Source organism: Poecilia reticulata, chromosome 15, assembly GCF_904066995.2.
Source record: "Poecilia reticulata chromosome 15, P_reticulata-male-v2, whole genome shotgun sequence".
In the NCBI taxonomy this organism is placed as follows: Eukaryota; Metazoa; Chordata; class Actinopteri; order Cyprinodontiformes; family Poeciliidae; genus Poecilia; species Poecilia reticulata.
In genome coordinates this window covers 9093432-9121260 of record NC_088844.1, presented here as the reverse complement: position 1 = coordinate 9121260, position 27829 = coordinate 9093432, and the positions used below count along the sequence as shown (strand labels likewise).

The following is a 27829-nucleotide window of genomic DNA, read 5'->3' as shown; positions in this document are numbered from 1 at the left end:
AACGTTTGCTACTTCAATGAAAAATTGTGCAGAAGCACCTTTACCAGGGATTCAGGTTGTCGTACCGCAATCAGCAGCGACAGAAACTTAATTTACCCAGAGATTCGCCTCAAAATGATTGGATAGGTGTAGATAAAAGATTATTTCTACGCTTACTGACATTTTCCATGAAGAAAACTTTTAGAAAACTGTTCAAAATAAAGAGAAAAGTTTCCGTGTCAATGTACCAAGGAGTTTATAGTTTGCTCTGGAGATGTTTTTACACTGTAACCAGGTGGAGGGGGTGACAAGTAAAATGCTGGTACAACCTGCATGTGGTTTGTAGGTAAAGGAGAAACGAGTGGAAACGGGTTTGAGTTTTCAGGGGGATCTGGGGATCAGTGAGAACCCTTCCACAGGTCCAGACGGGGTCAGATTGTCCCGATGCTCCCACGTGGAGCGAGCGAGTCTGGGCGCCTGAATCAACGGTGTGACAGGACTTTTGGCTGTGGCTGCTGTGGTTTCTCTGTTAGGTCACTGTCTCTTTAAGAAAAGGGGGTGAAGGCCCGGGGTTTCCCCCCCTCGCCCCCTGCTTCTACCTGCGGGGCTGCGGGCGACAGTGTCGAGGCAGAGTGGAGGGGGGACTGGAGGAGGCGGAGGGCGACATGGAGGCCAGGGAGGCGGTGGCGGCGGCGTCCTCGGCCTCCTCCAGCTCTCCGGCCGCTCCGTGGAGCTCCTGGCTCACGCTGGACTGTAAGGCAGCAGGGGTCAGCCATTCTTTGGGCAGGCAGCTCTGGAGGAACGGCACGCAGGAGCTGAAGTAGGCCAGGCGGTTGACCCAACGGGGGATCTCCCTGCCACACAGGATCTACGAAGAAACATTAAAAGAACAGAAGAAGAAAAGTTAAGGTAATGGTTCAAAAATACAAAACACCTTGCTTAGCTCGCCGTGAGAGGTTGAGGGGCTGAAGTCTTTCCTCTGCCTACATTCCCCAGAATGCTGTGCAATTCTGAGTCAGACTTGCAATATTACTATTGATTTATTTATCTATTTTGCTGAGTCCTACTTAATATTGATAAAAGTAGTTTTTTCATACCATATCTATTTTCTAATTTGAATAGATTTTTTTTCTCTCGCTTTCTTTTAAATAAAAAAAGAAAGAACAAAGTACAGAAAACATTTTTTTTAAATGGCTTCTAATGCAATCATTCCTTCACTGAGTTCTGCAACAGAGTATTAGGGCCAGAAATACAATTTTTTTTTAAATTATGAGAACATAGTCATAATGTTAGCAGAGGAAGAAAAAAAAAACAATGAAAGTCTCAACATCACGAGAAATAAGTTGTTTAATAAGAAAAAAAAGTCTGAATGATTCATTTTTTTATTTGTCCTGTTAGTGTTAGTAATTTGTTTAAAACTAGTACTTAATTTTCCTAATATGATGATTGTATTCTTGTAATTTAAAAAAAAACAGCAAAAAAATGTAGCCAGACCCTAATATTATGTTGTAGAGTTGACTTGAATTTAAAGTCCACATAAATAGAAGCGGTAAAACACGCTCGTCAAACAAGATGGCCGCCTCGGGCCTGATGACATCACTCTGAATTATGGAAACCTGCAAAGTGCACAGGTGAAAAATGAAAAGAAAAAAAAAAAACAATCCTGATTTTCCAAACATAAATTTTTCAAAACCAAAAATTTGATAAATCAATATACAAAGTTTTTTTTTAACAATGTTATAAAGACCTGGCAACATGTGGACAAGGATATCAGTGTTTTCCTGGTTAAACAATTATTTTTTTTTATTACTTTGCCAATTTAAATTGCAATATATTGAGGTGGAGCAAGATGAAGGTTAATTGCCTCATCACATGTTTTGACATGAAAAGAATCCGCACCACCCTCCATATGATAACAATCCACATGATGTCACACGTATAAAGCTTCCACTCTTCTCTATTTTGTCTTCCTAACGCCGTCAGAAAGCAACAGCTAATCCATAAATATCTTGATTTACACACACACACACGCACACACACACACACACACTTGCTCTGCTCATGGCAGATATGATGACCTTTTAACAGCCGACGCCGAGACTGATTCGTGTTAAATGGAAAATAAAGAAAGAAAAACAACAAGAGGGGACTTTTTGAACGCTGCAGACTGTCACTGTGTATTTTACTCTCTATTTTAACAGTAAAATGTTTGTTTCCCCATTTTCTCAACATAACGACTTACCAAAGCTAGCGAGGTTCTACCAACCTCGCTAGCTTTGCGACATCAGATAAAACAGTTTCATCACGCCGGTGAGCTTGTTCTGTCTTGATCTGAGCAGATGTCTGCTAAGATATAATACGGAAATAGGAGGCAAGACACAGAAAGAAAGTGTGAGCTAATATAAATGCCTGCAACTAAGTGAAAAAGCTTCCACCTCTAACTGAAAACGCCAAGACGTGTTTTATGACCAGGATTTATCTTCCACAAATTGTCTACCAAATCCAAATGTATCCAGATTATAGATCTGTACAGAAAGACTACTCTTTCCAGAAACATTTGCCTATTATTTGTGGAGAGAGACAAATATTATCTGTGGAGAAGTGATTATAACGTTTGATCTGATCATCTTTCTCCGTGTTAGAGTTTCATCCTGAGGGAAACGCGTCACCTCCCTTGTTTTGTTAAACATTTTAACCGTACTGGTATTCTGTTTTGCGTCTATGTGTGAATGTTTGAACCCTAATCTGTCATTTCCTTAGGGAGGATTTCTCTGTGTGGTATTTACAGCACATATGTGCTGTTTGGGGGTGTGTGTCTGTGTGTGTGTGCGTGTGTGTGTGTGTGTGTGTGTGTGTGTGTGTGTGTGTGTGTGTGTGTGTGTGTGTGTGTGTGTGTGTGGGTGTGTTTGCCAGCTGGCCCTGCATGTCCAGGCTTGTATCAGTGTCCTAATCCCCATCTGAGCGGTAGTTGCTAACTGTAAGACTCCCTGCTCATTAGTCACTCCAGCATAAGCTGATTGAAGACGCACGCACACAACCACACACATGCACACACACACACGCGCACACACACGCACACACGCACACACACACACACACACACAAAGACATGAATCTTTTAATGTAACAGCATCTAGTTATTTATCCACTAACGAAGTCACCATGACATGATGTATCTCCATGAGTTCAACGAAATGTTAGTTTTAGGCTGTTCCCAGTGAAAGAGAGTCAACACACCGCCATAATACAGACAGTTGTGCAAGCTTGTGGTTATTTTTTTTCTTCTTTTTTTGTACTCCACCTCTGAAAGTGCTGAGGAAAAGTGGTTGCAGTTCTTGTGCATGAGGTGGTAGGCGTTGCCCTTGTACTCCTTCCCCATCTCCTCCACGATCCGCTCCACGTCTTCCTCCGTGAAGTCTGTGCTGCCCAGGACGATGGCTTCCCTACACAAACACACACACGCAGCGAGTACGAGCTCAAATAACATCAACTGGAGAACGACTCACTTAAAAATATTTGTCAATATTTTGTGAAACATTTCGATTTAACATCTGAATTTTATTGCATTGTTGTTCAAGAATCAGCCAGTTTTAGTCCACCATTTGCTCCAGATGATCCATAGTTACAGCCTACTGGTCTATATGAGGACACCATGGAAGTGTGTGTGTGTGTGTGCGTGTGTTTGTGTGTGGAGACGAGTCTCTAAAGCCACAGGGCAGATCAACTAGAGCAGAAGTAACACACAGCAGCTCTGGATAAACAGAGGCTCTTCCAACATACTGAACCGACTGATTCTCTGCTGTTTCAATCAACTGCAGAGGAGATCAACCACAATAAAACCCTTTGCTGTTGTAGCTAAAGAATAACAGTTCTGCTCAATTCAATTAGTCAATTTTTTTGTTTTGTTTTGTTTTAACATTTAAGTATGTAAATATTTTAACTGTGGTTAGTTTTTTTTATCTGTCCATATCATCTATGGTGGAATATTTTGTCGTCGGTCCAAAGTTGACCTGACACTCTTTACTCAGAAAACAATGACTTAGTCAGACTTTCCCATTTGTATAACAATTGTTGACTTTCATAAACTGCCATAAGACATCCAACAGGCACATAATGTATCTTTGAAAACCCTCCAAAAAAAAAAAAAGAAAAAAAAAAGGTACTTACTTGAACTTAAACGTTTCGCCGAGTTCCGTGGCATCGCTTGGAGTGATCTCAAAGATCCCTGAGAACGGGTATGGGTGTCCACCATAGGCAAACTCTAAGCACAGGAGAAAAATATGTTTCTAGACATGTCTGACAAGAAAAATCGATATGCATCATCATACATCCTGACCTCTTCCATAGATCTCGATCCCTGAGTGAAAGACTCCGATGCCCAGAGAGCTGGTGAACTCATTGATCCAGTACTGCAGGTAAAGGAAGGTGAAAAGATTAAGTCAAAGTCTGTAGTTAATGCTGCATGGTAAGTGTAGTTTAAGGTTTGTTTGTGGGGGGTGTGAATGTGTCTTGTTCTGGTTGAAGTGAACTCTGGTGCGGATCGAATGTATATAGAAATGCCAAGCGAATCAGAGACCGCTCCAAAAGGAGGAAGGCAGACTGTTGAGTTGGGCATCCTGGGTAAATACAACCACAACAAAAGCGCCAGCAGAGAAATGGCTCATGGCTTTTAGCCAAAGACACAAGAGAAACGCTACAACTGCTAAAATCCAACCTCACCCCGTTTTTCTGTACGCATTGTTGAGGAAGGTAGTTGGGCTCATGTTTTCGTCATTTCCTTCGATGGTTCTTGGTGTAGCACCACCACAGACAAAGGGGGTGAAGAGGGTTTTTCAAAGGGTTTGGTTTGTTGGACACAGTGTAGTGTGAAAGCGAACCGCAGCAGCTGAAAACGTAACAAATGATGAATTCAGAGCACAGTGGTACAAAGGAGTCACGGACTGGTCGGCAACTGGGTGAAGCAAACATCTGCACAGCATCGCCAAAATCAAGTACGGCCAAAAAGAAAAAAAAGTAGCCAATATTGGAAGATCCATAGCTCTTCTTTACATGACTTGTGTCTAACAGGAGTAAAGCTACACCTTAAATTAAAGGTAACATTTTTAACATGAACTACGAATTAAAGTTTTTTTTTTTAGGGGGGGGTGGAGGGAGAGAATGATGAAATAATTTTTGTAGATGTGTGTCAATGAAATAAACACTGGAAGCTTAAAACACTACAGCTAACTGATGTGCCAAGTTAATTTGTCATGTCGTTACTGCAAGAACGCCACACTTGCAATATATTCTGTACCAATACAATGCACATTTATTTCCTAAACCCAACGCATGTGTTTTTATCACCGACACAAAATAATAAAATGAAAATTACTGTGCACCTTCTGATAAAATCTGCAATGCAATTCTACCACAAAGAAGAGACAATCAACCACAATGCAATGCAAACCAAATATTATTATTCTGGCATAATAATGTGTGGCCACATGGTCTGCTACACATTAGTACACCAGTTGTTTTTTTTTTTGTTTTTTTTGTTACTATACCATTTTAAGCAATAAACTTCCATGTATTAGCTCTGGTACTTTAAACCAGCTGAATAAGATAAGTAGTCCAAAAACCAAAAGAAAACAATGCGTCAGTTTGTCTTTTCTAACATTACCACCGTAGTGTTTTGGCACCACGCAGCATTTTAATAATCAGCGTATACAAGTGGCTACCAGCATAAGTTGCAGGATTTTGTTTGTCGTTTATGTAACCCAAAGATAAAAACAGCCTTTATCAAGCTTATTGTCACACTACAGAAGAGCGCTGGCTCTGATCTGCCTTTTAGAAACTTGATTTGTGAAAAAAATAACAAGAAGAACCGTGTACCGCATTCTACGAAAGCCTCTTGTGAAGAGTTATAAAACCTTGAAAGCTGCTGTGTTCTAGTGTGAGTAAATGAGTCAATGAGTGTCTGGGGATATTTCAAAGAAAGTTATTGCAAGTAATTGGAAAATGATTGCTTTGAGTCTTCACAAGTGTTAAGACATTTCTTAGGCAGGGATAAACGGAAATACGAATCAAGGGATGTTTGCTGTATTTTTTTTTTGGTTTAATGCGTTATTTTTCAAACAATGTACGCCACTGCTCTGAAACTGTTGACGAAGACGGACTAAATGAGAGACCGGAAGGAAGGAAGTGAACTACCGACCACAGGTGTTCACGGTTTAGTTTGTTTTAGCTTGATGGCTGATTAAGTAGGTCTGCTTTTGGCCCAAAAAGTTAGTGTATTTTTTGATCAAATCATATACAAAGCTATATTCTCTACCTTAACGTTTCAGAGGATAAGGGGAAAGGGACTCCAACTGGTTTAAAAATTGTTTAGAAGAAATGGCAAACTGCTGTTGGACATATATTGTTTAGGTTTTTTGACAGAAACAGATTTGATGAAAAAGATTTCTTCATAGCTACTTGTCTAAAGCTGAAAAACAGTTTGGCATTTTCTTCATATTTGGCTCAAATCATTTACAATAATATCTCTCAATCCCAATAATACAATTCTGCCTTTAAAAATGTAGTAGAGATGCATATATATATATATATATATATATATATATATATATATATATATATATATATATATATATATATATATAAATGTTGAATATCAGTTATCGGTCATTGCTGCAGTATGAGTATGAAATAATGAAGGAATGTGTAGAAACACTTGACATCATGTAAAGACGACCTACATTGCATCTCAGCTTCATTTAGGGCTCATTCACACCAGCCCCATTTAGTCTGCTTTCATCAAATTCTAGTTCATTTGCCTACAAAGTCCAATTTGTTTGGGTAGGTGTGACTGTGCAATGAAATTCTGATGAGGACCATAAAGGCGAACTCTGGTCAGCCTACAAATCTATGTCTCGGTTCGGTAGAAGTGAAATCTGGTGTGGTTTGATGCATTTGTGAATGTCAAGCAGACCAGAGAGACACTTGTTTAGAGACACTTAGCGACTCATGTTGTACACTTCAGTGTTTCTTGGTGCAGCGCCACCAAAGGTGAGTAAACAAGTTGCTCAAAGGATTTGGTTTGTTTGACACAGTGTAGTGTGAAAGTGAACCGCACCAACTGGAAATATAACAAATGTTACAATTTTGAGACCAAAATTGCAACCAACCAAGTCTACCGGACTATCAGGTGTGAACATACGCTAAAAAGACATGGTTCTCAACCAAACAATAGCGGATTGCTCTTCTAGATCAGAGTCTGTCTCTAAATCAAACAGCGCAGTTAAAGAGTCTTGAAGTTTTATTCACATGTGATTATGGGATGGAGCAAGGCGGTTATACTGCTCTGATCGGTCATGGTGAAGAAACGGCTCAAAATGTGAAATTCACGATTTACTGGTCAGTCGACATTCCAACCCTCACTTATGATCATGCGATATCCATCAAAACTGAAAATGCAAGAACCCAGATACAAGCAGCTAAAACAAGCTTCTTCAACAGGAAGATGGGAATCGGTGTTAAAGATGGAAAGAGAAGCTCCATCCAGGTCGGCAGAGGTGGTTCTGGCAAACTCAAAAGTCATCGGGAGGGCTGTAGATCTCCTCTGAGTTGGGAATGCCTTGGTCTCCGCAGAATGAGGTGGAGACTATCACTGGGGACCACCGGGGAGAGGGATCTTTGGATTTTCCTCCTGAATGCGTTCTCAATCTATGAATGAATGAGTGAACGAATATCATCTCGTTTTTAATACATATCGGTAATATTTTCCAATTACTTTGTCTCACATAAAGTCCACAACATACCAGAAATCTACCATGTCATCTACTGTACGTAGTGATTTTGATGAAAACAAACGGACAAAATTAAGCTAAGTTTACACGAGACCTCTGCCTGGAAAATGCCGGTATTTTCAGATGTTGATTGGGAAAAAGCCGTTTAGACAGCACCACTAACGGACCCAGAATCAGATGTAGATGACGTGGTAGGCCACTACATGACGTTTTCATTCTAGCATGTCATCTAACACGAATGCGCTTTTGACCCTCAACTTTTCACCTCATTGTAAACAGTAATTCCAGTGAACGAAGTGCTCATGTAACACGTATATTCCTTATCTGAAATTGTGCTAAACTGAACAGGTTAAGCACCACAAAAAAGCACAATGCTAGCTGCTGTTGTTTTTTTTATGTTATCCGTTCTGCACATGTGCGCCTTCACACCTGCGGAGTACTTCACATCATGGGGGTGTTACGGAAAGGTTTCACTTTGGCCCTTGGTTTTAAAAAAATGCCGGTGTAAGACACTCCGGTCACTGGTGTTGTGTACATGAGCGGCTGGAGCCCAACAAAAATGTTACAGTTTAACTGAAGAGTAACTCTGTGTAGAAGCCTTACTTTCACGTGGAATCCAGAGACCTTACTGAAACAATTTTGGGTGTGTTTGTCACTTGTTGGAAATGCATATCTATGATCTTTTTTGAACTATAAAAACCCCATTAAAATTAGGTTTAATGCCATGCCCATAATACAGGATAGGGACAGTAAAAGAAAAGACACAGTATAGTTTATCACTTCCAATCTACTGTAGTAGCACAGCAATTTTGTTTCTACTCTACTTCTGCAGTAATCAAGGTTTGTCTCATTAAAAAAGTGCTCCAACTGTTTTTGCTGCATCACCAGACTTTCACTTTACCTCATCGATCAGACGGCACAGAAGACGAGGAATCTTGGTCGCGACACACTTTACCTCATGCAGTAAAGGATCTGTTGCCAAAGCAAGAAACACGACCTCCTCAGCTACATTACACACCTAAACCCAATCTCCTAGCATGTCTTGTCATTGACCGAACAGTGAGAAAACGTGTTAGATACACTACTGGTCTGTCTGACAGTCTGGCAGGCAGACAGGTGGTGTAAAGATAATGCTCTCTCATTAGAGTGCTGTACTAAAGCACTCAGAGCTGGCCAGAAAATCCACTTAGTAGCAGGAACAGGACGGTTGGAGGGGGGGGCTGGATGTGGAAGAAGGAGAGAGAGTGGACGGGGGCCTGCGCTTGTGTCTGCACATACATTCCTGAAAATCACGTGAGGATATTGATCTTCAAATGGAAAGATGACTTTTCATCAGGCTTTTTAGGTACAGACAAGAAGGATATTGGCAAAATGTCAAATGTCCTAGCAGTGCTTGGAGATAAATAAACTGATAAACCAGACAGACATTGGAATCGGTCCAAATTGTCTCTTCATTGGCTCTACTCTGTAATCAGCTGGTCAACACTTGAAAATATGATAGTTTTCTAACTCACTGTAGTTTTCTAATTTAGTTTATTAGATTTAAACTAAGAACTCCAACAATCTGACATGTTTATTTTGAGTTTATAAGAGATCAGATAAAGGTTTGGGACATATAGCTAAAGAGGAATCATTTTGTAATTAATTAATAAATCTGCTGTTGGATTTGAAACAACTACCGCAGCAAAAGAAACTGCCGCTTATTCTCGTATTTGTTTCATATTTTTGGAACAACAACAAAAATATGGAAAATCCAAATCGGTCAAAGCTTGATTTGGCAGAATTCGGTAAATTTCAGCCAGGAAAAACCCGACCGGTACATCTCTATAACAGGGTGGGAATTCATATTGGTAAATCCTATACTTTGTGACTATTGTGTTCATCAGGATATTCGAAAATATATATATTTTTCGGACTGATTTTGAAGCACCAGCTGTGTGACCCACGGATTCAGCAGCTACAAGCGCTCAAACTAAAACTGGGTCGTTACAGTCCCATATGAACGATGAACTTCCTGTACAACTTCAGCTGAAGCTATTCTTGGGGTGCAGCGGTGTGGTTATTCAATTACCCACCTCCACTGTTTACCATCAAGATTAATGTGAGTGTAGCAGTGTAGAAACAGACCCATTGGTATAAAAACATAGGTCAGCCTCATGGTTCGCAAGCATTTTGGAGAGAACTACATGGTCTGATATATACAAACATTGGATCATTTTACTGCAGGAGACAAATACTATTGATTACAGAAGGCATTTAATCTGTTTTGTAGTAACTAATTGAGTATCGTTATGAAACAAAAAGCTCATGTTTCTGTGACTAATTCTCTATTTCGTTCTCTCTTGGCATTATCAATACTTTTCTCCATTTCTTGATCAAGCTTGTACTACAGTGTGGGGGGAGGGGGGGGAGTCTTCCAAGTAACAATAAAATATATTTAAATCTGACCAGTACAAAGAAGCTGAAACAAGTTTGTGCAACCCTGCAAAAACAATGAGTCAGTCTACAAACAGAGTCAGTCAGAAAATGACCCAACAAGCCAACATGCAAATCAGTCATCCAGTACTGACCATAACTGATCTGGAGAGGTCAGAAGCCGTAATCACTCCAGAGGGAAATGTCTGGTTTTGCTATGTTGAATACGATATAAAAATTAGACCACAAAACAAAAGAAGCCCTCAACTTATTTTAACATGCATTTTCATGCTTAAAGATAGCCACAATGTGTGCTGGAATGACACAATGTGAGAAGCTAAGATACAAAACTGAAAACTATATGTGCAATCATGTTCTTTTGGGAGAACACAGTTTCAATAGCTTATTTTCAAACCAATCTAGAGTTTAACGAGGAGAGGTCTTTAGTAAGTATTTCTAAGCTTTTCAGGTAGCTGGTGAAAACATGAGAATAGATTCTCAAGAAGCTCGCAGCTTGAAGTTTAACACAAGTTACGAAAAGGTCTGGTCAAATCAGCACAAAACTGAACTTTTTGCAGGCTACGTGGGGCGAAAAACAACAAAAAAAATAAGTAAGTAATTATTAATGTACCAAAAAACACTCTTCATCCAGTGTGACTGAGCTTAAACACTTAAAAGTTTTCAGTCTTTGCAAAGCTGGTAGAGAAGTAACCCAAATGATGCAATTCTTGTGGTTCCACAAATTACTGACTCAGACAGGGCAGAATACGAACGGGAGTCGCACTTCTCAGCCTGAACCTTGTACAAAGAGCTATGTATCATTTCCTTCTCCTTCACAACTGCTGTACAAAAATGGACTGAAATCAGAAAATATCGTAACGACGCGGACGTTTGTGGATGAAACAGGAGAAAATGCTCACAAGGTGTAGATGCCCTCGTCTCAAGTCTAGGGTTGTCAGTCCCGCTTCATTTAAGCTTCACCCAACCAGGACTCAAAGACACCAAGGGTTAGGATTCATGCTTTAGAATGGCCACGTCAAAACCCACACTTTAATCTAACTAAGTTGACAATTTCTGTTCAAAGACACCAGCCATTCAACCGGACTAAGTTTGCATTATTCTACAAAACATAGGTGGAAAAAAAGTCCGTCTCTTATATGTGCAAAGCAGGTAGAGACACAACCCAAATGACCGGCAGTAAGCTGCACTTCAAATCATCTTGTAGAAAGAGACACGGCTGCTTCTGTCAGGGGGGATGTGCTGCATGCAAAACTATGCTGGCTTCTCTGCAGCCAGCCGGTAGTAAAACTGACGAAGAGATAAGAGCCTTTCAGAATTTACCGAGAAGAAGCGACTGCGGCCGGCAAGTCAAGTGAAACACCAAAGGAAGTGAAAGAGGTGGAGAGTGGGGGAGGAGAGAAGGCAAAAAGATGAAAGAAGTAGATGAACTGGGATATAGAAGAGATGACAAGGACAAGATGGGGAAGGAGAAAGGCAGGGAGAAGAAAGAAACAAACTGGTAAAAGTTTCAACAAAGGGGACAGATTTCTACGAGCTCTCAAATCTTTTCATCTCTACTTTATTGCCATAGTAAAACTCCGTAACCTGCTCAAAACAAGTTCATTGTAACAGAATATGTATTCTGTTAAAGACAGAGGGAGAAAATAACAGAGCGTTTGGTGGGGAACAAATGTCTGGAGAAAATGTTTAGGAAGATGCGGTTTTTATGGTCGTCACACTTTTTCCTAAAGTGCCGCTCATGGTTTTATAGTCTGTCAATGACTATTTTAAGTGTAATAAAGTCGCTTCAGGGAATATCCACAGTAATCAATGATTCATCAACAGATCAATTAGCAAACCCCTAATCACTGACTCGGCCCTACATGGTGACAGCATTGTTACTCGAATTCATCCTTGGTCTCACTTTGCACATTTTCCTCACGGGTAGAAACAGTCATCTTCCAGATGTTTGACATGAACTTCGGTTCTTCATCTCCTACTAAGGTTGTAAATGTACTTAATATACAATACACTTCATATGTCACATAAAAATAAAATAAGGGACTTCTTTTTAAGAATGGCTATAAAATGAAGCCAGTTTTATTTCAGCGGGGGGGGGGAAAACAAAAAAACTGTAGAACATTTTTCCTCCTTCCTGATATGAAAATTCTGGAGAGAGAAAACAAAGGTATCAGTTTGAAATCATCTTCCTCATAGTGATTCTGCAGGTCTAATTTGAAAACTCAGCTATGATTTGGTTACACAGACTTAACACAGCAACAAAGGTTAGAGGTAAAACTTCTCTCTGAACAACAAAATTATATTAAGCAAAAAATAAAAGCAGAAGATGCTGTGCAAGTAAACTTAAGCTGTCTATACATTTAAAAAATATATATTATTAGCCTGTTTAGCTCCCATCTCCATGGCTACAAGTGGTTTTTGATAGGTGTTTGAAGATATGAACTATAGATGTGATTTTATAATAAAAGCATGATGAAAAATGCAAATTTAAAATAGAATGTTAAAAAAATATATTTTTTGGATGATAAATCCAACATGGATTGATTTTTATCAGGTCTGACAGGCTTTCTCTCTGAGGAATCACTCTGATGGAGTAGAACATAATGACAGACAGAAGGACCATTTTAGCCGCAACGGATTCAACATGATATGGTGAAGCCAGAATATGACTGACAATCTATAAACCTTAATGGATGCTAATGTGAGTGCTAACACAAATGTTGACAAGGATCATGATTCTATTCAGAACATAGATCCATGTTTTTTTCCTTATTAAATTTTTCCATTTGACTGATTCCTGTGTATGACATCACATTAACTAGCACTGCAAAGGGCCAGTACAGCCATGCATTAAATACTCTATAAAGTGCATAAGCACAGCAGAGGATTTTATTTTGTAAATGAATAAGAGAGTAATTCACTTTCTATAGCTAGCTTTATGTGGTCGTCTTAATGAACTTGCATATGTTTTCTCGTACAAAGAAACACAAAGTGCTGTCAGCACAACAGCTTGGCAGGGAACACAATGTATCCTGCAATAAGATAACTTTTTTTTTTTTATTATATGGTGTGAACTAAATCATAGTTTTAAAATGTACCCCAATTTCAAAGTTCTGCAAAGAAAACAAAACTTCTTTAAGGTGTGCCCCACCCACCTGCTCTCCTCCTAGTGGACACCCTAACAAAACAAATCTGGTGCCGCCCCTGTTCACTACTTCTACAAATACATTTCGATAGCTGAAATGTATTATTGATCTAACCACATGGTCCCGAAGAACTTTTGGGATGAAAACCTTAAAATGTTTGCATATGTGCAAAAGTATTTTACTTTACTCTTATGAAGAAAAAAAAAAAGCTTTTCAGTTCCTATCGCAAGCTCCGTTTCTCGAACGAAAGAAAAAGAAGCAAAGGATACATGGTTTCATTTTCTTTCTTTTTTTCTTACCATATCATAAACGTTCAGGATGATCGGCTCGTTTGCCATCACTGGCATCAGGATCTCGGCCCCCTTCGCCCCTTCTTCCCCGCGGCGTTTTCCTCCTCCTTCCCACAGTGCGAGATCCAAACTCTCGCCCTCCTAAACTGTCTCGCAGCCGTCACTTTTACAAGTGGTGCTCAGTTTGAAAAGTCAATTTCAAAACCCGGTCTAAAAACGCGAAGAGTTCCGGATATTTATCCTATCGTCCAACATCTGACTGGCTTTGTCCAAATCCCCGCTGAGGGGGGAGCAGCAGCGGCGGCGGACAGATGAGCCTCTTCGGTATCAAAATGAACCAACTGCTAAACCCGCTCGGCTACCGACGGAGTATGGAGGGATATTTGTTCTCCATTAAAAGCGAAAAAAATTGGTTTCATCTTCCAAGACCAGCTATTCTAATAAACAACATACTTCTAAGATTTAAAAACGCAATTTACTGTGAAAAAAAGAAAAAATCCCACTGCTACCGCCGCTAACGGTAGCAGTGGATGCGACCGTTGCGAGAGCATTTGGCTGTTTCTGCGTTCGATTGTTCAACCTTATCGCGACAGGCATTGTGGGTAATGTAGTTCATTCCATAAGATTGGACGAGGCGAGGCAAATTTGAGGTTTCCATTAGCGCAATTATCTTAAACACACATCAAAACTGTTTCTAGATCAGAATAAGCAAATTAACATCGAACCTTTGTAACTACACGGCTCAGTTTCAATTAGGATCAATTTAGAATGTGTGTAATTGACTTTTTGTCTGCCTGTATGACTGGGTTTAATTGATTTTTCTTTGTGCAGTGCCTTGAAGTGACTTGTGTTGGCGGCACTATATAAATAAGCTCAATTGAAAAGGAATTGAATTATGCTGAAAATGTGTGTAGCATTCAAAAAGCCTGCCTCATTAATAACGCTAACAGTTTTGTTAAGTAGTGGTCAAATATCTACTCAGATATGCCCCCTAGCTTGTTGATGGCTAAAAAGAGCACGAGGTTGAGCTACACCTTGTAAAGGACCTTTTATCAAATGATGTTACATTTATTCTGTCAAGAAAATGAGTTTCATCCATCACTCAGTATTTCACAATTATGAAGTCAAAACAACAGCTACCACTTTCACTTACAATTTGAAAAACTTGAAAGTAAAATCATGACAAGCCTTTAAAAAATTATAACTTTTTACTTCTGCAAATCCATGTAGTCAAGGTCTACAGTCTTTCAATTTGAAGAAGCTACTTCAACTTCAGTTCAATGCACAGTGGCAAATGTTAATGAGAATTCAAGGTGGAGTACAAGTGATCAATATCCCAATATTAAGACGTTTCCTCTCCATCTGTGGCCATTCTCATGATTCTTCCCCACTGCCCTCTTCCAGCAGCTCCATGAGCGTCTCCTGATCGGAGAATTCCTGCAGCGAGGAGTTCATCACGTTCAACAGGTCCTCCCCCAACAGGAAGCCCCTGACGTCGTGCACCGTCATACTGATGCGGTGGTCTGTCACGCGGTCCTGGGCGTAGTTGTAGGTCCGGATCTTTTCCGATCTGCCTTTGGTGCCGACCTGAAAAAGAAACAGGAGGTTGACATGGCGTGTTTGGTTATTTTGCACACATCTTAAACGTGTCACGTGAATAGCTGTTCATACCGTCATCAAAAGGTTATTGTATTTGACCTATTTTTTTTGCCAACAATAAGGTAGAAAAACCAAACATTTTAAATCTGTCATTAGTTAAATCAAACTATTTTTAAACAAACAGAATCTCACTTGGATTTTGCGTTGGTTGTAGCGCTTGCTGGTCTCTTCCTCCAGCTTCATGTTGTACAGTTTTGCAGTCAGAGCCTTCATGGCTTTCTCCCGGTTCTTCAGCTGGGAGCGCTCCTGTTGGCACTCTGCAACCAAGCCTGACAGACACAAACCAATATTTAAGATCATCTTTATTTAGGGCTTGGTTAAAAAAAATGTGCATGCCTTTCTTAATTTCTTTTAAGAATCAAAATGACTGTAAATTCCAGTGGAGGATACGTAAAAGCAGCTATGGAAGTTAAGTTCCTCAGAGTAACAAACCAAAAAAGCATTATGTTTGATTTTCGGTAACGCGTTTTACCTGTTGGAAGATGGACTATTCTGACTGCGCTGTCTGTTGTGTTGACATGTTGACCGCCAGCTCCACTCGCTCTTTTTGTCTCTATCCTGAGATCCTTTGGGTTTATGGTGAAAGAAATCTGAAAAGAAAAAAAGTGAGTCGGAGGAAAATCAGCAAAACTACAAATCTTGCAGAAACTACACAGACTTCTGGTATCAGAAAATTGGGCCCACTGAAAAAAAAAAATAGAAAAACATTTTATAATTTTCTCAGAATTCTGACTTTTGATCACAGAAGAATCCAGAAAGAAAAATTCCGAATTCAATTTTTTTCCTCAGTGGCCCTAATCACCTAATGTAACATATGATGAAATTCAAAACAATGGACCAAATCCAAACATCAGTTATTTTTCTATAACAGAAACATCATTTCGACATTCCCACTGACATGCATCATATTCACTACACAGCATGCTCGTTTCATGCACTGATTTCTATTCAGATGCGTCTGTAATGACTGTGTTCACGTTGCTGAGCCGTACCTCGGTAGGTTGGGGCAGCACAGCCACAGTCATGGTGCTGGTGTGCATCCTTCCCTGTTTTTCAGTCTTGGGAACCCTCTGAACTCGATGAACGCCGGCCTCAAACTTCATCTTCTTGTAGCTGTGCGGGCCGCTGACGCTGGCTGACGCGTGCCGCAGTCCTCCTGGTGACATTGAAGCAGGCAGCACCGCAGATCGGTAAAACGTTTTAAGTGAACAAGTGCTGAGGTTCAGGGATCAGCACAAACTACTGCGATGAGATGCTGTCAGGTCGTGTTGAAACTTTTTAAGCAGTTAATATTTTACCGACAGCAGATAATGCTTTTGATGTCTTCGGTAAGTATGAATTCAGATTAGATGGTAATGGAGACTAAAAGCTAAACACCAAAACCTCCACAAAAAAAAAAAAAAAAAAAAAAGTCACGTCAGTTTATGGAAACTCTACTTTTATTTAACTTCAAACCACCGTCACATTTTCATGTAATTATTTGCACAGAATGCGACCGATATGTTCACTGGAAAAGGGGGACAGGAAGCGGTGCTTCACCAAAAGTCTTCCTGTGTGGAACGCAGAGAGAGAATGAATGATGCGTTTCTGATTGATGACTACCTGACAGAAAGCAAGTCCGTGAGAAAATCAATTGCGCAACAAGAGCATCACCTCTAACAGGTTACATATTAAACTAATAAACTAATCTCAAACTTTCTGAACTACACCTTTAAATTTCGTTTTCTGTCATATTTTATGAGTTAGGTTTTAAAGGCCAAGGGAAAACTTTGAGTTATTTCAATTCCACATAGAGTGAAGAGCCTGATTATATCTAGCATTTTGATCCACAGCTAAGAGCTCCCTCTTGAGTTTGTTAGCAGTTACTGCGATGGTATCATAAAGGGAAAAGGAAATATGCGTCCTTTACAAGTTTGAGCTGAGATATTTAGCTTAAAAAGTAATCTGTCATAGCATAAATCAATACAAACACGCTCTAGTGTAAAGTCCATGAAGCATTTAAGATCATCTGTTCTGAAAGAATGCTACTAAGAAAATGTGGATGTTTCAGTGTTATTTTTAATCAGGTGACTCTTAAAAGCAACCATAGTTTTTGCATTAAAAGAATTGAATTACATTTTCTGCAAAAACAACTAACCGTTTCACTTCATAGGCAGTGGGCTGAATCTGATTGTACAATCTGCAGCACTGCTTTGGTTAGATGGTTAGCTGATTTCCTGCTTCCTGGAGTCAACAATACTTTATGTGAGAAATATACAAATAATAACTCCATCTTACTTCTGTTTGAACTAAAAGTGTCACTGCAGTCTTCAGCATTGCCACATAAAATCTGAGAATGCGGTTTCAATAAAAGAGCAAAAAGACTTGTGGAAATGTGTTTCTTAAAAGTTTGCCTGAACAACATGACTGTGTAAACGAAATATTAAGATCAACTGACCTAAATCACTTGACATGTGCTCCAGTACATCGAAGGACCAGCCGTGGTGCTGAGCGAAGCCCTCGTACATGTCAAACATCTTCAGGAGAGAGAACAACAAACAGCTGAACATACCAACAGGGAATGTTTTCTAACTACATCACCAGTTAAGCATTTCAAGGGTCTTTATCTAAGATCATGAGCAGACCTCAGCGGTGAACAGCATGGCCTCCTGACCACCGACTCCAGCTGTGACTTCCAGAACGAGGTCGCTCATGTCAACCTCCTCCTCGGGTATCAGTAGCTCCAAAATCTGCAAGGTCAACGTGAAATATGAGTGAAAACAAACAAACAAACAAAACAGGACATCACAATGACGCTGCTACTGAATTACATTAGTTGATGTTGCAAAGCACTGTTTTCTGGTCTTCTACTTCATTTTGCAGCTTTCAGTTTTACCTTTTGTCTCAGATCTTGAATGTCCTGCAGACAGCTTTCTCTTTCCAGCTCAGCCAGTTCTCGTAGGGACGCATCATCATCTTAGAAGATGAGAATGTGGTTAAAAACAGTGAAACCCGTTTTATAATTTTCAAAATTCCATTTTGTTTTTTTGCCAAATTTCACTTTTTCCATTTTTATTTTTCTGAACTCCACTTTAACCACATTTATTTGCCCAAAAAAGTATGTAATTATGGTGTGAAAAAAAAAAGAGAAGAGAAAAAGAACAAATCAGTAGCTAGCGGTCAACATTTACTGCTATTCTGTTTCACCGCAGTGTTCTGTTGTGGTTCAACACAAGGAGTAAAAGTGTGTTTCGCCCTCATTTCATAAATAAATAACAATAACTCAAATGTTATGTGCAAACCCAAGAATAACTCTCTTTTATAAATGCTAAGAGTTGAACTGAACATCAACATATTTGTCACAAAGTACCTGCAAACTGTAAAAGCTTGTGCACTTTCATAATGATTGGGACCTTTGATCATTTTTATTTCTTCCATCTGCCACAGACATCTCCTTTAAAGTAATGACTAAGTTTTTTGGCGTTACATTTCAAATTTAAAAAAAAAACTCAGCCTTTTACCAGGCTAATTGTCCAGAACCAATGACCAAATATACACAGTTTATTCAAAATCAATTATTTTCTATAACTACTGGTCCTGAGACCAAAATCCTGTAGAATGTGATCGGGTTTAGAGATTCCTTCAATAAATGCCAACTCCAAACCTCTTTCCAGCTCACCTTTGAGGAGCGTCTCCGTGTCTGTGACCTCTTTTTGCTTCTTGTCCAGCTCTCGGATGCTCTGGATGAGAGGAGCCAGCAGGGACACTTTGGTTCTCTTGGTCTTCATGTCATCTTCACTGCGCTCATCTTCTGCGCCACTGTAAGTGACTGCCTGTAAACACTCGTCATACTCTTTTTCCACCTTTTTCAGGTGCTCCTGCAGAGATGTTTTGGCGAATAGCTCATCCACCGACAGCAGCTTCATCATCATGACCGGTTTACCCGTATGAAGAAGCCTTTGGTTCCTTGCATACTGATGAGTGGGATGCTTGCAAACAGTTTTGCCAGGGTTTTGGAAGCGGGGTGCCCACTCACTTCTTCTAGAGAGAAGGCTTACAAATCTCCTGAAAGCCATTGTATACTTTACCTAATCTCTCTTTCTGTAACAGTGAAGCAATCAGAATCTGAATTTATCTGCTTTTGGAGCATGCTACTAAATAGCCCCCCGCACCCAAAAAAGGCTAAATATCTGTGTTTTTAGAGGTCACGGTATATAAATAGACGACACCTTAAATTCTACGAGAGTGTGGGGTTCGGGTGACACACACACATGCACCTTAATTTGATAGAACTTACTTTTTTAAAGTCAAATTACGTTTTCAGTAGCTATAGCCAAGGAAGTCTCAAATTCAAACATACATTGAGCGTTCAGGCTGCAAGACGAACTGATAAAACAAGAAAGCTAAGTTGAAATGTAATTATGACTAGCTTCGATTGGAAAACATTAACATCATTGACAGAGTAAAGAAAAAGTATTGCAGCGGTAGTAGAACGATTGAAAGCTACCGTCAGTGTGTCCCTCTTGTCGGAAACATTGCTGTGGTCAAAACACGACTTAATTTGCTCATTCATTTCCTTCAAACTTTCAATGAAATGGTTATTAACGCTTGCTGCAACAATGCAGTTCCTTTACCACCTTGCCAAGAGCGCAGACATGTTGGTCGTCGTACGCATGCGCAAGACTCTTTCAAACTGATTTGTTGTGTTAGGGCCCCTAGTGGCTTTAAAGGCTCACTGCAGTCCTCATATCCTCCTGACTACCAGGAAAAAAAATATTGTCCATCACCATTTTTTTTTAATCCCACAGTCTTTGTAAGGTTATAAAAGGTTTTATGCACTTACTTGGTCTCTTCCCATAAAATGTGTTATTACTGATAAATGCCATTTTTATGAATGAGAAAAAGGTACATACAAAAGTCCCTCCCCTTCACATGTGGTATTGAAAAGCCCTAAATGTCCTCTCCAGATACCAAAAGGAATTAATTCAGTAGAATGCCGGGGGTGGGAGATATTCAAGTTTAGAAATGTCTTCTACAGAGGACAAAATTAACTACTGGTAGTCAGGAGGACATGAGAACATAAAATAAGGATTATCAGGCTAAACATATTTTCTGAGCTAATGACAGCGGAATTGTTTTAGTATTTAATAAAAACATTTTTTCCACCTCTAATTTCCTTTGCCCTGCATAGCTGATTCACTAAAATACCCACATAGTTTTTGAATAATTTCAGAAACTACCAACTTCCCAAAGAAAGTTAATGGTTTACTTGTTTGGTTTACATTTATTCCAGAAACAATAAAAGTAAGCCAAAGAAAGACAAATAAAAAACTATATATTTGAAATCAAGGCATTTCCAAAGCATTTCAGAGAGTGGAGTAGATCCATATTGACTACAGAGACAATTGATGTGGTATCATGCTTTACTTACTGAGTACCATGGAGTGATCTGCAAAATCTGCAACTGAAAAGACAATTAAGCCTTTCAAATTAGACTCTGAACAGGGTAGATCTAGGGATTATTACTGAATGCACTCCAGTATGCAAAGTTCTCTTACAAACAACTGGACCTTCACGAGGGTCTGTAATTGGGCTATTTGCTGACCTTTACTTTCAGCTTGACTTCAATGCATTTACACCAAAGTTGAGTGAAGACTTTTGAAACAAGTTTAAAATGCACCATCATTTGATGGTCTGCCTATTGAAACTCCACTCTTGTCCCATGACCTCACTGACTGGTTTCAGTGAAAAAGCCACTTCACACATTACATTCCAGGCAAGGGTGTGACTTTTTTTTCCTTTTTTTTGCTGTCCCTTACAGTTCACAGTAGTGTTTATCTTACACAAGCTGGCAACAGTTATTTTTCACACTAACATTTCACATATCTGATCAAATTAGAGAAGGTAGCTCCTACTGGGCTGTGTATTCAGGTCACACAAGTCTGTGCCTGCAAAGCCATAACATTTTTGGTGTTAATTATTTCCAAAATAAATATAAATAAATGATTTGTGCTGTAGAGGTAATATATAAAAGTTAAAAATAAGTTGTGTAAAGCACATTATCTTCGCTTACTCTGAAATTCTTGAGAAGGTAAGACATAATTTCAGTAAAACCTGAGCTGCCATAAGCTTTAGCTCCATTTTCCCACTGAGAGGGGACTATAATCAGAAAACAATGCTCATCCCAATTCAGCTGTGTTCCTGTTTCAGTTCAGACAGTGGAATTTGTTAATTAATACACAGTGACCAAGTTATTACTAACAATGCACGCTAATAATGCTTCTCTGCATTTTGTATTTTCAAAGACTTGCACGAAATTTTCACAAAAGTAATTTGAAGTATTATAAATATAATATGAAGCCAAATCAGAAACCTGCATGTATGGAATATAACTGGATTATTATAATTTTTAATTTTTTTAGTAACTTTCTTATTTACAATTTACAGAGATTTTCCCCTCCCACTTTTCATATTTTAAGATGACCCTGAAAGGATAAGAGCATGGATAAGAGGATCCGCCATGGGATATATTTCTCCTCGGAATACAATGTAAATGCACCAATTGCGTCACGTCCGCTCAACCACAAATCTCATTGGTTGATGCTGCAAAGCGGCAGCACTTGTTTTAATGTGATTGGTTTGCGCCTTTGCGCACGGATTTCAAATAAGAAGCCGCAACTGGCGGATTTTTCAGACGTAGAGGATTTTAACTTTGTCAAGCGACTTCTCTGACGGGAAGATAGCGGCGCGGAGAGAGCCGAAGGAACAGAAACAAAACGCCTTCGACGTTATTTTAGGAGAATAACTGAAGGTATGAGTCTTTGTTAATTATCTTTCAGGCTAAAGTCAGGCCTTTTTGTATTCTTATTGAGGCACTGTCATTTTTGTGTGTTAGCAAGACAGAGTATGATTAGCTGTGGTGTTTTCTTGCGCTACTGGTTTACCACTTTGTACACAACTTAAGAGGAAATAACCAAAATATGAAAGCTTCACGGAACCCTATTTTAGTATAATTTGAGTTTAACTTGCATTATAGTTCTAGGCTACTTTGCATGTAGTTCGTGTATTACGTTCCAACACACATTCTCATAAGGGGAATTAATAAAAGCACCATTAATAAATCGACTGACCTATGCATAAAGGGAGATTTAGCCTATTTTTCATGTTAATATTAAACCTTGTTTAACTGTGGGAGATGCAACTTGGCGTAAGGGTGACGTAGAAAAACTCTTTCCGCCAAATTCGCATCGCGCCAAAATCAACTATTTTGCGTTTAAAACGTGTACCGTTAATTTATATGATTGATTGCACCTGAATAATTACTCTAGCATGTACTGTGTGTTGTGCTGATGTTTGTGAGAGTTTAGGCTTCTTCTAAAGAAGCAATGCTACTTGATGAGCGTCAGTCACGTCCGCACGTTAAACACGATCCCTGACATGTCATCTCTTTCTGTGTTTCTGCAGAGATCACCACACTGCTCAGTCAGAGCACACGTTTACTTAGAAAAGAGTTGCCATGAAATGTCCCACGATCAAGTCTGCTAAAGGGAACACGATGGAGAAAAGCCCATTAGCAGAAGCAGCAGCTGCAGAGTCTAAAGTATTCTATGTCAAAGATTCCCCCAAAAAAGAGCCAGCCCCTGTTATATCTCAGGATCGGCCAGCTGGACAGACGACGGTCTTCTTCTCCACAAAGGGCAGCACCAGTGCAGTTCACAACAAAGAGAACAACACTGGCAGAGAGCAAGATGGGGCCCTGGAAGAATACTTTGAGGACAGCGGTTATTTATCTTTGCAGAATAGTCATATTGATCACCATGGAGATGAAGAAGAGGACCATATCGCTGAGACACACCAGGGGAAAAGGCTTTCATCAAGTAATTCCCCCTCAAAAAGCCAGCAAAGGACTAGAATCAGCTTTTTAGGGTCTCTGGCAGTTTCCACACCTGTGGATTGTCATGGAAGGAGCACAGCAGCTCTGTCGTCCACCCCCACCCACCATCACTTCACCCCCAACCTGCCCATTTTAAGATTCCAGCAGGCTGTTTGTGAGGAGCTCACAAAGAGCTACAAGAAGAACAGGAGGTAATATTTTAATTCAGTTTGAACGTTCTATACACCCCTCTGATTAGTTTTTCCGATTATCGCACACTGGTCTGTGTTTCAGAAAATAATTTTTTGTCATTTCTGTTTAGTGATGGTTGGATGCTGTGTTTTGCAGGTATGACTTTAGCGTCATCTCAAAGATAGCAGAGAAGTATCCTTTGGATCGTGTGATCGGAGGACAAATCGGCCTGGAGAACGTCGACGTGTTCACGTCTCTGCTTTCCAGGAACATGAAAGGCATCCTGACAGATATTCTGGCTCTGCTGGGAGACTTGGACCTCATAAGGTAAGTTTAATTCTTCCTCATGAGGGAAAAAAAAAACAGATGTTCTTGGTATATTGTAACATATTTTTTTATGATTGCATTCACATGTCTGTGTTTTTCTCCATTATAGTTGTAAGAATGTGAGCAAGACGTGGAAGAAAATTATATGTGAGGATTCGGCTGCTGCGAGGAGGTGTCGGCAAGCTGAGCAGGCACTCAGGGTGAGGAAACTGACACAAGCAACCAAATGATATGAAAACTTGTTAGCAAGGATTATGAAGGTCAATGAAAGTAGCAGACAGGCCAGTGTTGAAGTTGTAGAGAAATTTAAAGCAGTTAGCTCATAAAATAACATCTTTAGCATTGAACAGGACTGTCAGAAAATTGGAGAAGTATGGCACAACTACAAAGAAGTGGTTGCCAACCTAAAATGGCGAGTAAACAGCCAAGAGACTTCTAGTAACTCGGGTGCAGTTGAAGTGAGCTAGAGTTTGCTAAAAGGGCAACTATTGAGAAAAAAAACATGGTTTTTCTAGGAAAAAACTAGTGGTATTTAAAGTCTAGTTTAAAAAACCCTCCATTTTAAACCAACTTAAACAAACTCTTGTCTCAAGTCTTGGGACTTGAGACAAGTCCCAAGTCCTTAGTTTCAGCTTGAGAACTAAGCTGAAACTAAGCTTAGTTTCAGCTTAGTTCATGAAACTAAGCTGATACATGTTGATACATCTGTGGTGTGTTGACCAGCCCCACCCCCATCTCTGGTCGTTTCACGGAATACACAATTGGTGGGAACTAAATGCAAGGCAGTTTGAGTAGGGATGGGCGTTACTTCAGTTTCAAGCACACCTGATGCATTTGTGTTTTTCATGCTAAACAATGTATCTTTTAACCTTTAGGAGTCGAGAAGCTCTCACAGAAATCCTGCTAGCGGTCTGACCAGAGACGTTGGTGCATCCAGGGTGGTGCTATCCTGCATGCAGGCTCTGGCCTCCAGACACACTGCTTCCTGCCAGAAGAGCAGCATGCCCTCACAGTGCACACGCTTCAATGAATATGTGCAAGTAAGTCTCTTAGTTTCATGCTAACCCACAAGTTAGTGATTGAAATCCTTGAAAATGCTTGAATTGGGTGTTTAAGGTTTGGAAAGTGCTTGATATTCAGACCGCAGTTTTGTAAGAAAGTTCTGAAGTTTGATTGAAAACATACATTTAGAAAAGTTACAGTTGAAACTAGATATTTTCATTCATCTAATAGACTTTTTTCCCCCCAGTGTCTGAAGTTAAATCAGATGAAGCTTTTAATTTTTATTTCAGTTAGAATTGCCAAAAATATTTCCATTTGCTAAATGCCAGAATACCTGGAGAACATTTTTTAGATTTTTCTTTTCTTTTTACTTTCTTTGTGTTTTAAACATTTAAGTTGAGCAGGCAGGTCATGTACTTTTTAAAGCAATTTTTATATTGTTTCAATATAATGAATATTTATTATTCATAATGGCTCAATGACTTATTTATGTGGGATGTTGTACATTAAACCTTACTGAAATTGGGGGATCTTTTTTGTTTTGTTTTTAATTTGTGTTTTGTTCTTGGATCAATTGGATGTAAAATGTGTGTGTGAGAGGCATTTCAAAACATCCAATTTTGCTATATTTTAGTTTACTTTGTCCCTGCTGTAGAATGTATAATACAATCCAAGGGATTGACAGTCATAAATGATATAATGTAATGAATTAAAGCTGTATATTTAGTTTATTTGTATTGTTTTTATCTCCAAAGTTTGGTGCCAAAAGAGTTGTCTTGAAAATGCTTGAATTTTACTGTAGGGGAGGAAAAGTGGACAAACCCTCTTCCAGGAATTTGTCAAGTTCACCAATCCTGATCTTTGTCTCTCGTTTGCAGGCTGCCAGCACTCTGAAGCGGCACGAGTCTCTGCGCTCCTGCAGGCGCTGCGGGTCTCCTGCCACCCACTGGGCTGAGGCCCAGAGGGCCACATGCTCTCGGTCCAGCTGCCTCTTTGACTTCTGCACTCGCTGCCAGGAGCCCTTCCACGGCTCCGTCCCCTGCCGGACAGTCAAACCTCATTTTCATTCAGCTCCTTCCAAAGAAACCGCCATCATCCCGGGCAGCGCTCGCAGCAAGAGAAACGTCAAGCGCTTGTGATAAAGGGTCATTCCAGCCTGCTGTTTTGGTTTTTTTGTTGCTTTTTTTTTTTTAAGAGACTACATAAATGTTGAGAACGGCATCATAAATGACTGCAGCACGCCGACCAGATGAGATGAGCACTTGAAGCACAGCTGGAGCAATCTACCCGAAACTGTTGCTGCTTGTGAGCGGCAACTTTTATTGTATATATATATATATACTTTTTTTTTTCTTCACAAAGAAAGCTATGAAAAATGTTGAGCTTTAAACTGTACATTTTTATTGTGTTTTAAAATAGAATAAATGTGAGTACATTTTCATATTTTCTTTTAGAGGCATTTTTAAATAAATGTTTATAATAGTAGGTCTTGTTCAGATTTTCTGCAGCTATATAATCTATTTGTAAATACATTTTTCCATAAAATCTCTTGTGTTGTGGTTTTTCTTCCTTCAAAAACAACAAAAGGTGTTTCTACTCGATTCCAACTTTATCACTTTAAATTGCTGAATTTTAAGTCAGTTAACATAAACATGAACTGTAGCAAGAGATTAGAGTTAAAATCAGCTGTAAAACTATACAGCTGACATTTATTTTCATAAGTTTAAGCAAAGTAATTTTTTTTAAAGCCTCAATAAACTGACTAAATAATTCTCTTCCTCTCTATAGTCATTTTTCCTTTTGATAGTGAAAACATATCTACGAAGTCTTTCCTAAGAATAATTGGAGCATATTGCACAAGAGGGCAGTATTTTCTTAAATTTAATTTCTCTGATCCAGTTGGTCACGAGTAGCTTTTTTTTTTTTTTTTTTAATTTACAATATTGTCACCCACCTAAAATAATGCCCTTAGTCATTTTTTTAATAAGTGTTTCTGGCAAAATAATCCTTTTACCAGATTTGTTTTGGGGGAAAAACGGGCACAATATGACAGGCCATTTTAGAAAAGTGATATACAGATCATGTTCCATTCTATGCTACTGTGCAAAAAAAGAAATACATCAGCTGCCCGGTGATTAAAAGCTGTCCAAACCCAAAGAGAAGAATTTACAGCCATCGGTTTGTGAAATGCAACAAGTTGCTAATTAAACAAAACACAGAAAAATCCACATCTGATTGGCTTGAAATATCAAAAAGAAAGTTTTTGTTTTGTTTTGTTTTAGGCTGTTAAACATGGCTGAATTTAAGCAATTCTGCATAGTGAATTGTTTAACAGCCTTGTTTCTCCGGCACTTAAACCCATCCTGGTCAGAAGGTGGGACATTAACCTTTCCGCTCCCCTCCCTAGCATCCGCAGGGCTGCCTTATCTCTCACTTTCCTACTGTAAGCTTGGAGAAGAACTGGACGTGGTTTGTCAAGTCTGAGGTGAAAACGCCCCTGAAACCAAAGTCACAGGTTGTTTAAATCTTCTCCCTCCCAGCGGGTTTGTAAGGAGGAAAACATCTGACTTAGCATTTGAATGGATATATTGTTCCCGCCTTTAGGTTGACATTAAAATCAGCTTTTAATCTAGCCACTTCTTTTTCTTTTTCAATTACACTCGTACATAAAGCATGAGGGCCAGTTCTTCCAGTTCCTACTGGCTCATCTGGTCAGACCTTCTCAGGCCGGGAGGCTCTTTGTGGAGCTTTCTCACCCTGCATTTAAAAAAAAGTCATCTATGTTTGAGGCGTAGCAGATTTGAATATTGATCAATGACCTCTGAGTCCAGAAAAAACAAACAAACAAACAAAAAAACGCTATTATACTTGTTAGTGAGAATTATTCCTGATTAAATCTGATTTGTTTATTCTGCTATTTAATATATTTGCTAATGTGAGACTTTTTTTTAAATGCAATATTTCATTTTGTGGTTGATGGATAATTATTTTGTTCTTATTGTACTTGTACTAAGACATTTCTTTCCCTCTTTCTATCTTTTTCTTTCATTTCCACTATGCACCAGGACTCTGTGCCTTTATTGAAGTTTTAATCGAACTGAACTGAAACTGAAATTACGTCCACTTGTCTTTTATTTTGTGATTCCCTTGCATGTAGACACG

At 39.3% G+C, this 27829-nt stretch overlaps 3 protein-coding genes across 3 annotated transcripts; 1 reads left to right on the top strand and 2 right to left on the bottom strand.

Moving 5' to 3' along the window:
• Nucleotides 1-218: 218 nt before the first annotated feature.
• On the bottom strand, nt 219-14212 carry desi2 (desumoylating isopeptidase 2). The gene is made up of 5 exons (XM_008428794.3): nt 13645-14212; nt 4316-4388; nt 4147-4240; nt 3281-3422; nt 219-847 (listed from the first exon to the last, which is right to left on the bottom strand). Exons 1-5 carry the CDS (start codon nt 13690-13692, stop codon nt 575-577), a joined length of 630 nt encoding a protein of 209 aa, XP_008427016.1. The 5' UTR covers nt 13693-14212; the 3' UTR covers nt 219-574.
• Nucleotides 14213-14819: 607 nt separating this feature from the next.
• mtrf1l (mitochondrial translational release factor 1-like) lies at nt 14820-19972 on the bottom strand. Its single transcript, XM_008428795.2, has 8 exons — nt 18953-19972; nt 18170-18249; nt 17919-18023; nt 17732-17810; nt 16287-16450; nt 15767-15884; nt 15427-15563; nt 14820-15222 (listed from the first exon to the last, which is right to left on the bottom strand). The coding sequence occupies exons 1-8, from the start codon at nt 19347-19349 to the stop codon at nt 15010-15012; spliced, it is 1293 nt and encodes a 430-aa protein (XP_008427017.2). The 5' UTR covers nt 19350-19972; the 3' UTR covers nt 14820-15009.
• A 1903-nt stretch (nt 19973-21875) lies between these two features.
• fbxo5 (F-box protein 5) lies at nt 21876-26108 on the top strand. The gene is made up of 6 exons (XM_008428796.3): nt 21876-22084; nt 22738-23358; nt 23495-23665; nt 23775-23865; nt 24541-24705; nt 25546-26108. Exons 2-6 carry the CDS (start codon nt 22790-22792, stop codon nt 25804-25806), a joined length of 1257 nt encoding a protein of 418 aa, XP_008427018.1. The 5' UTR covers nt 21876-22084; nt 22738-22789; the 3' UTR covers nt 25807-26108.
• Nucleotides 26109-27829: the final 1721 nt, after the last annotated feature.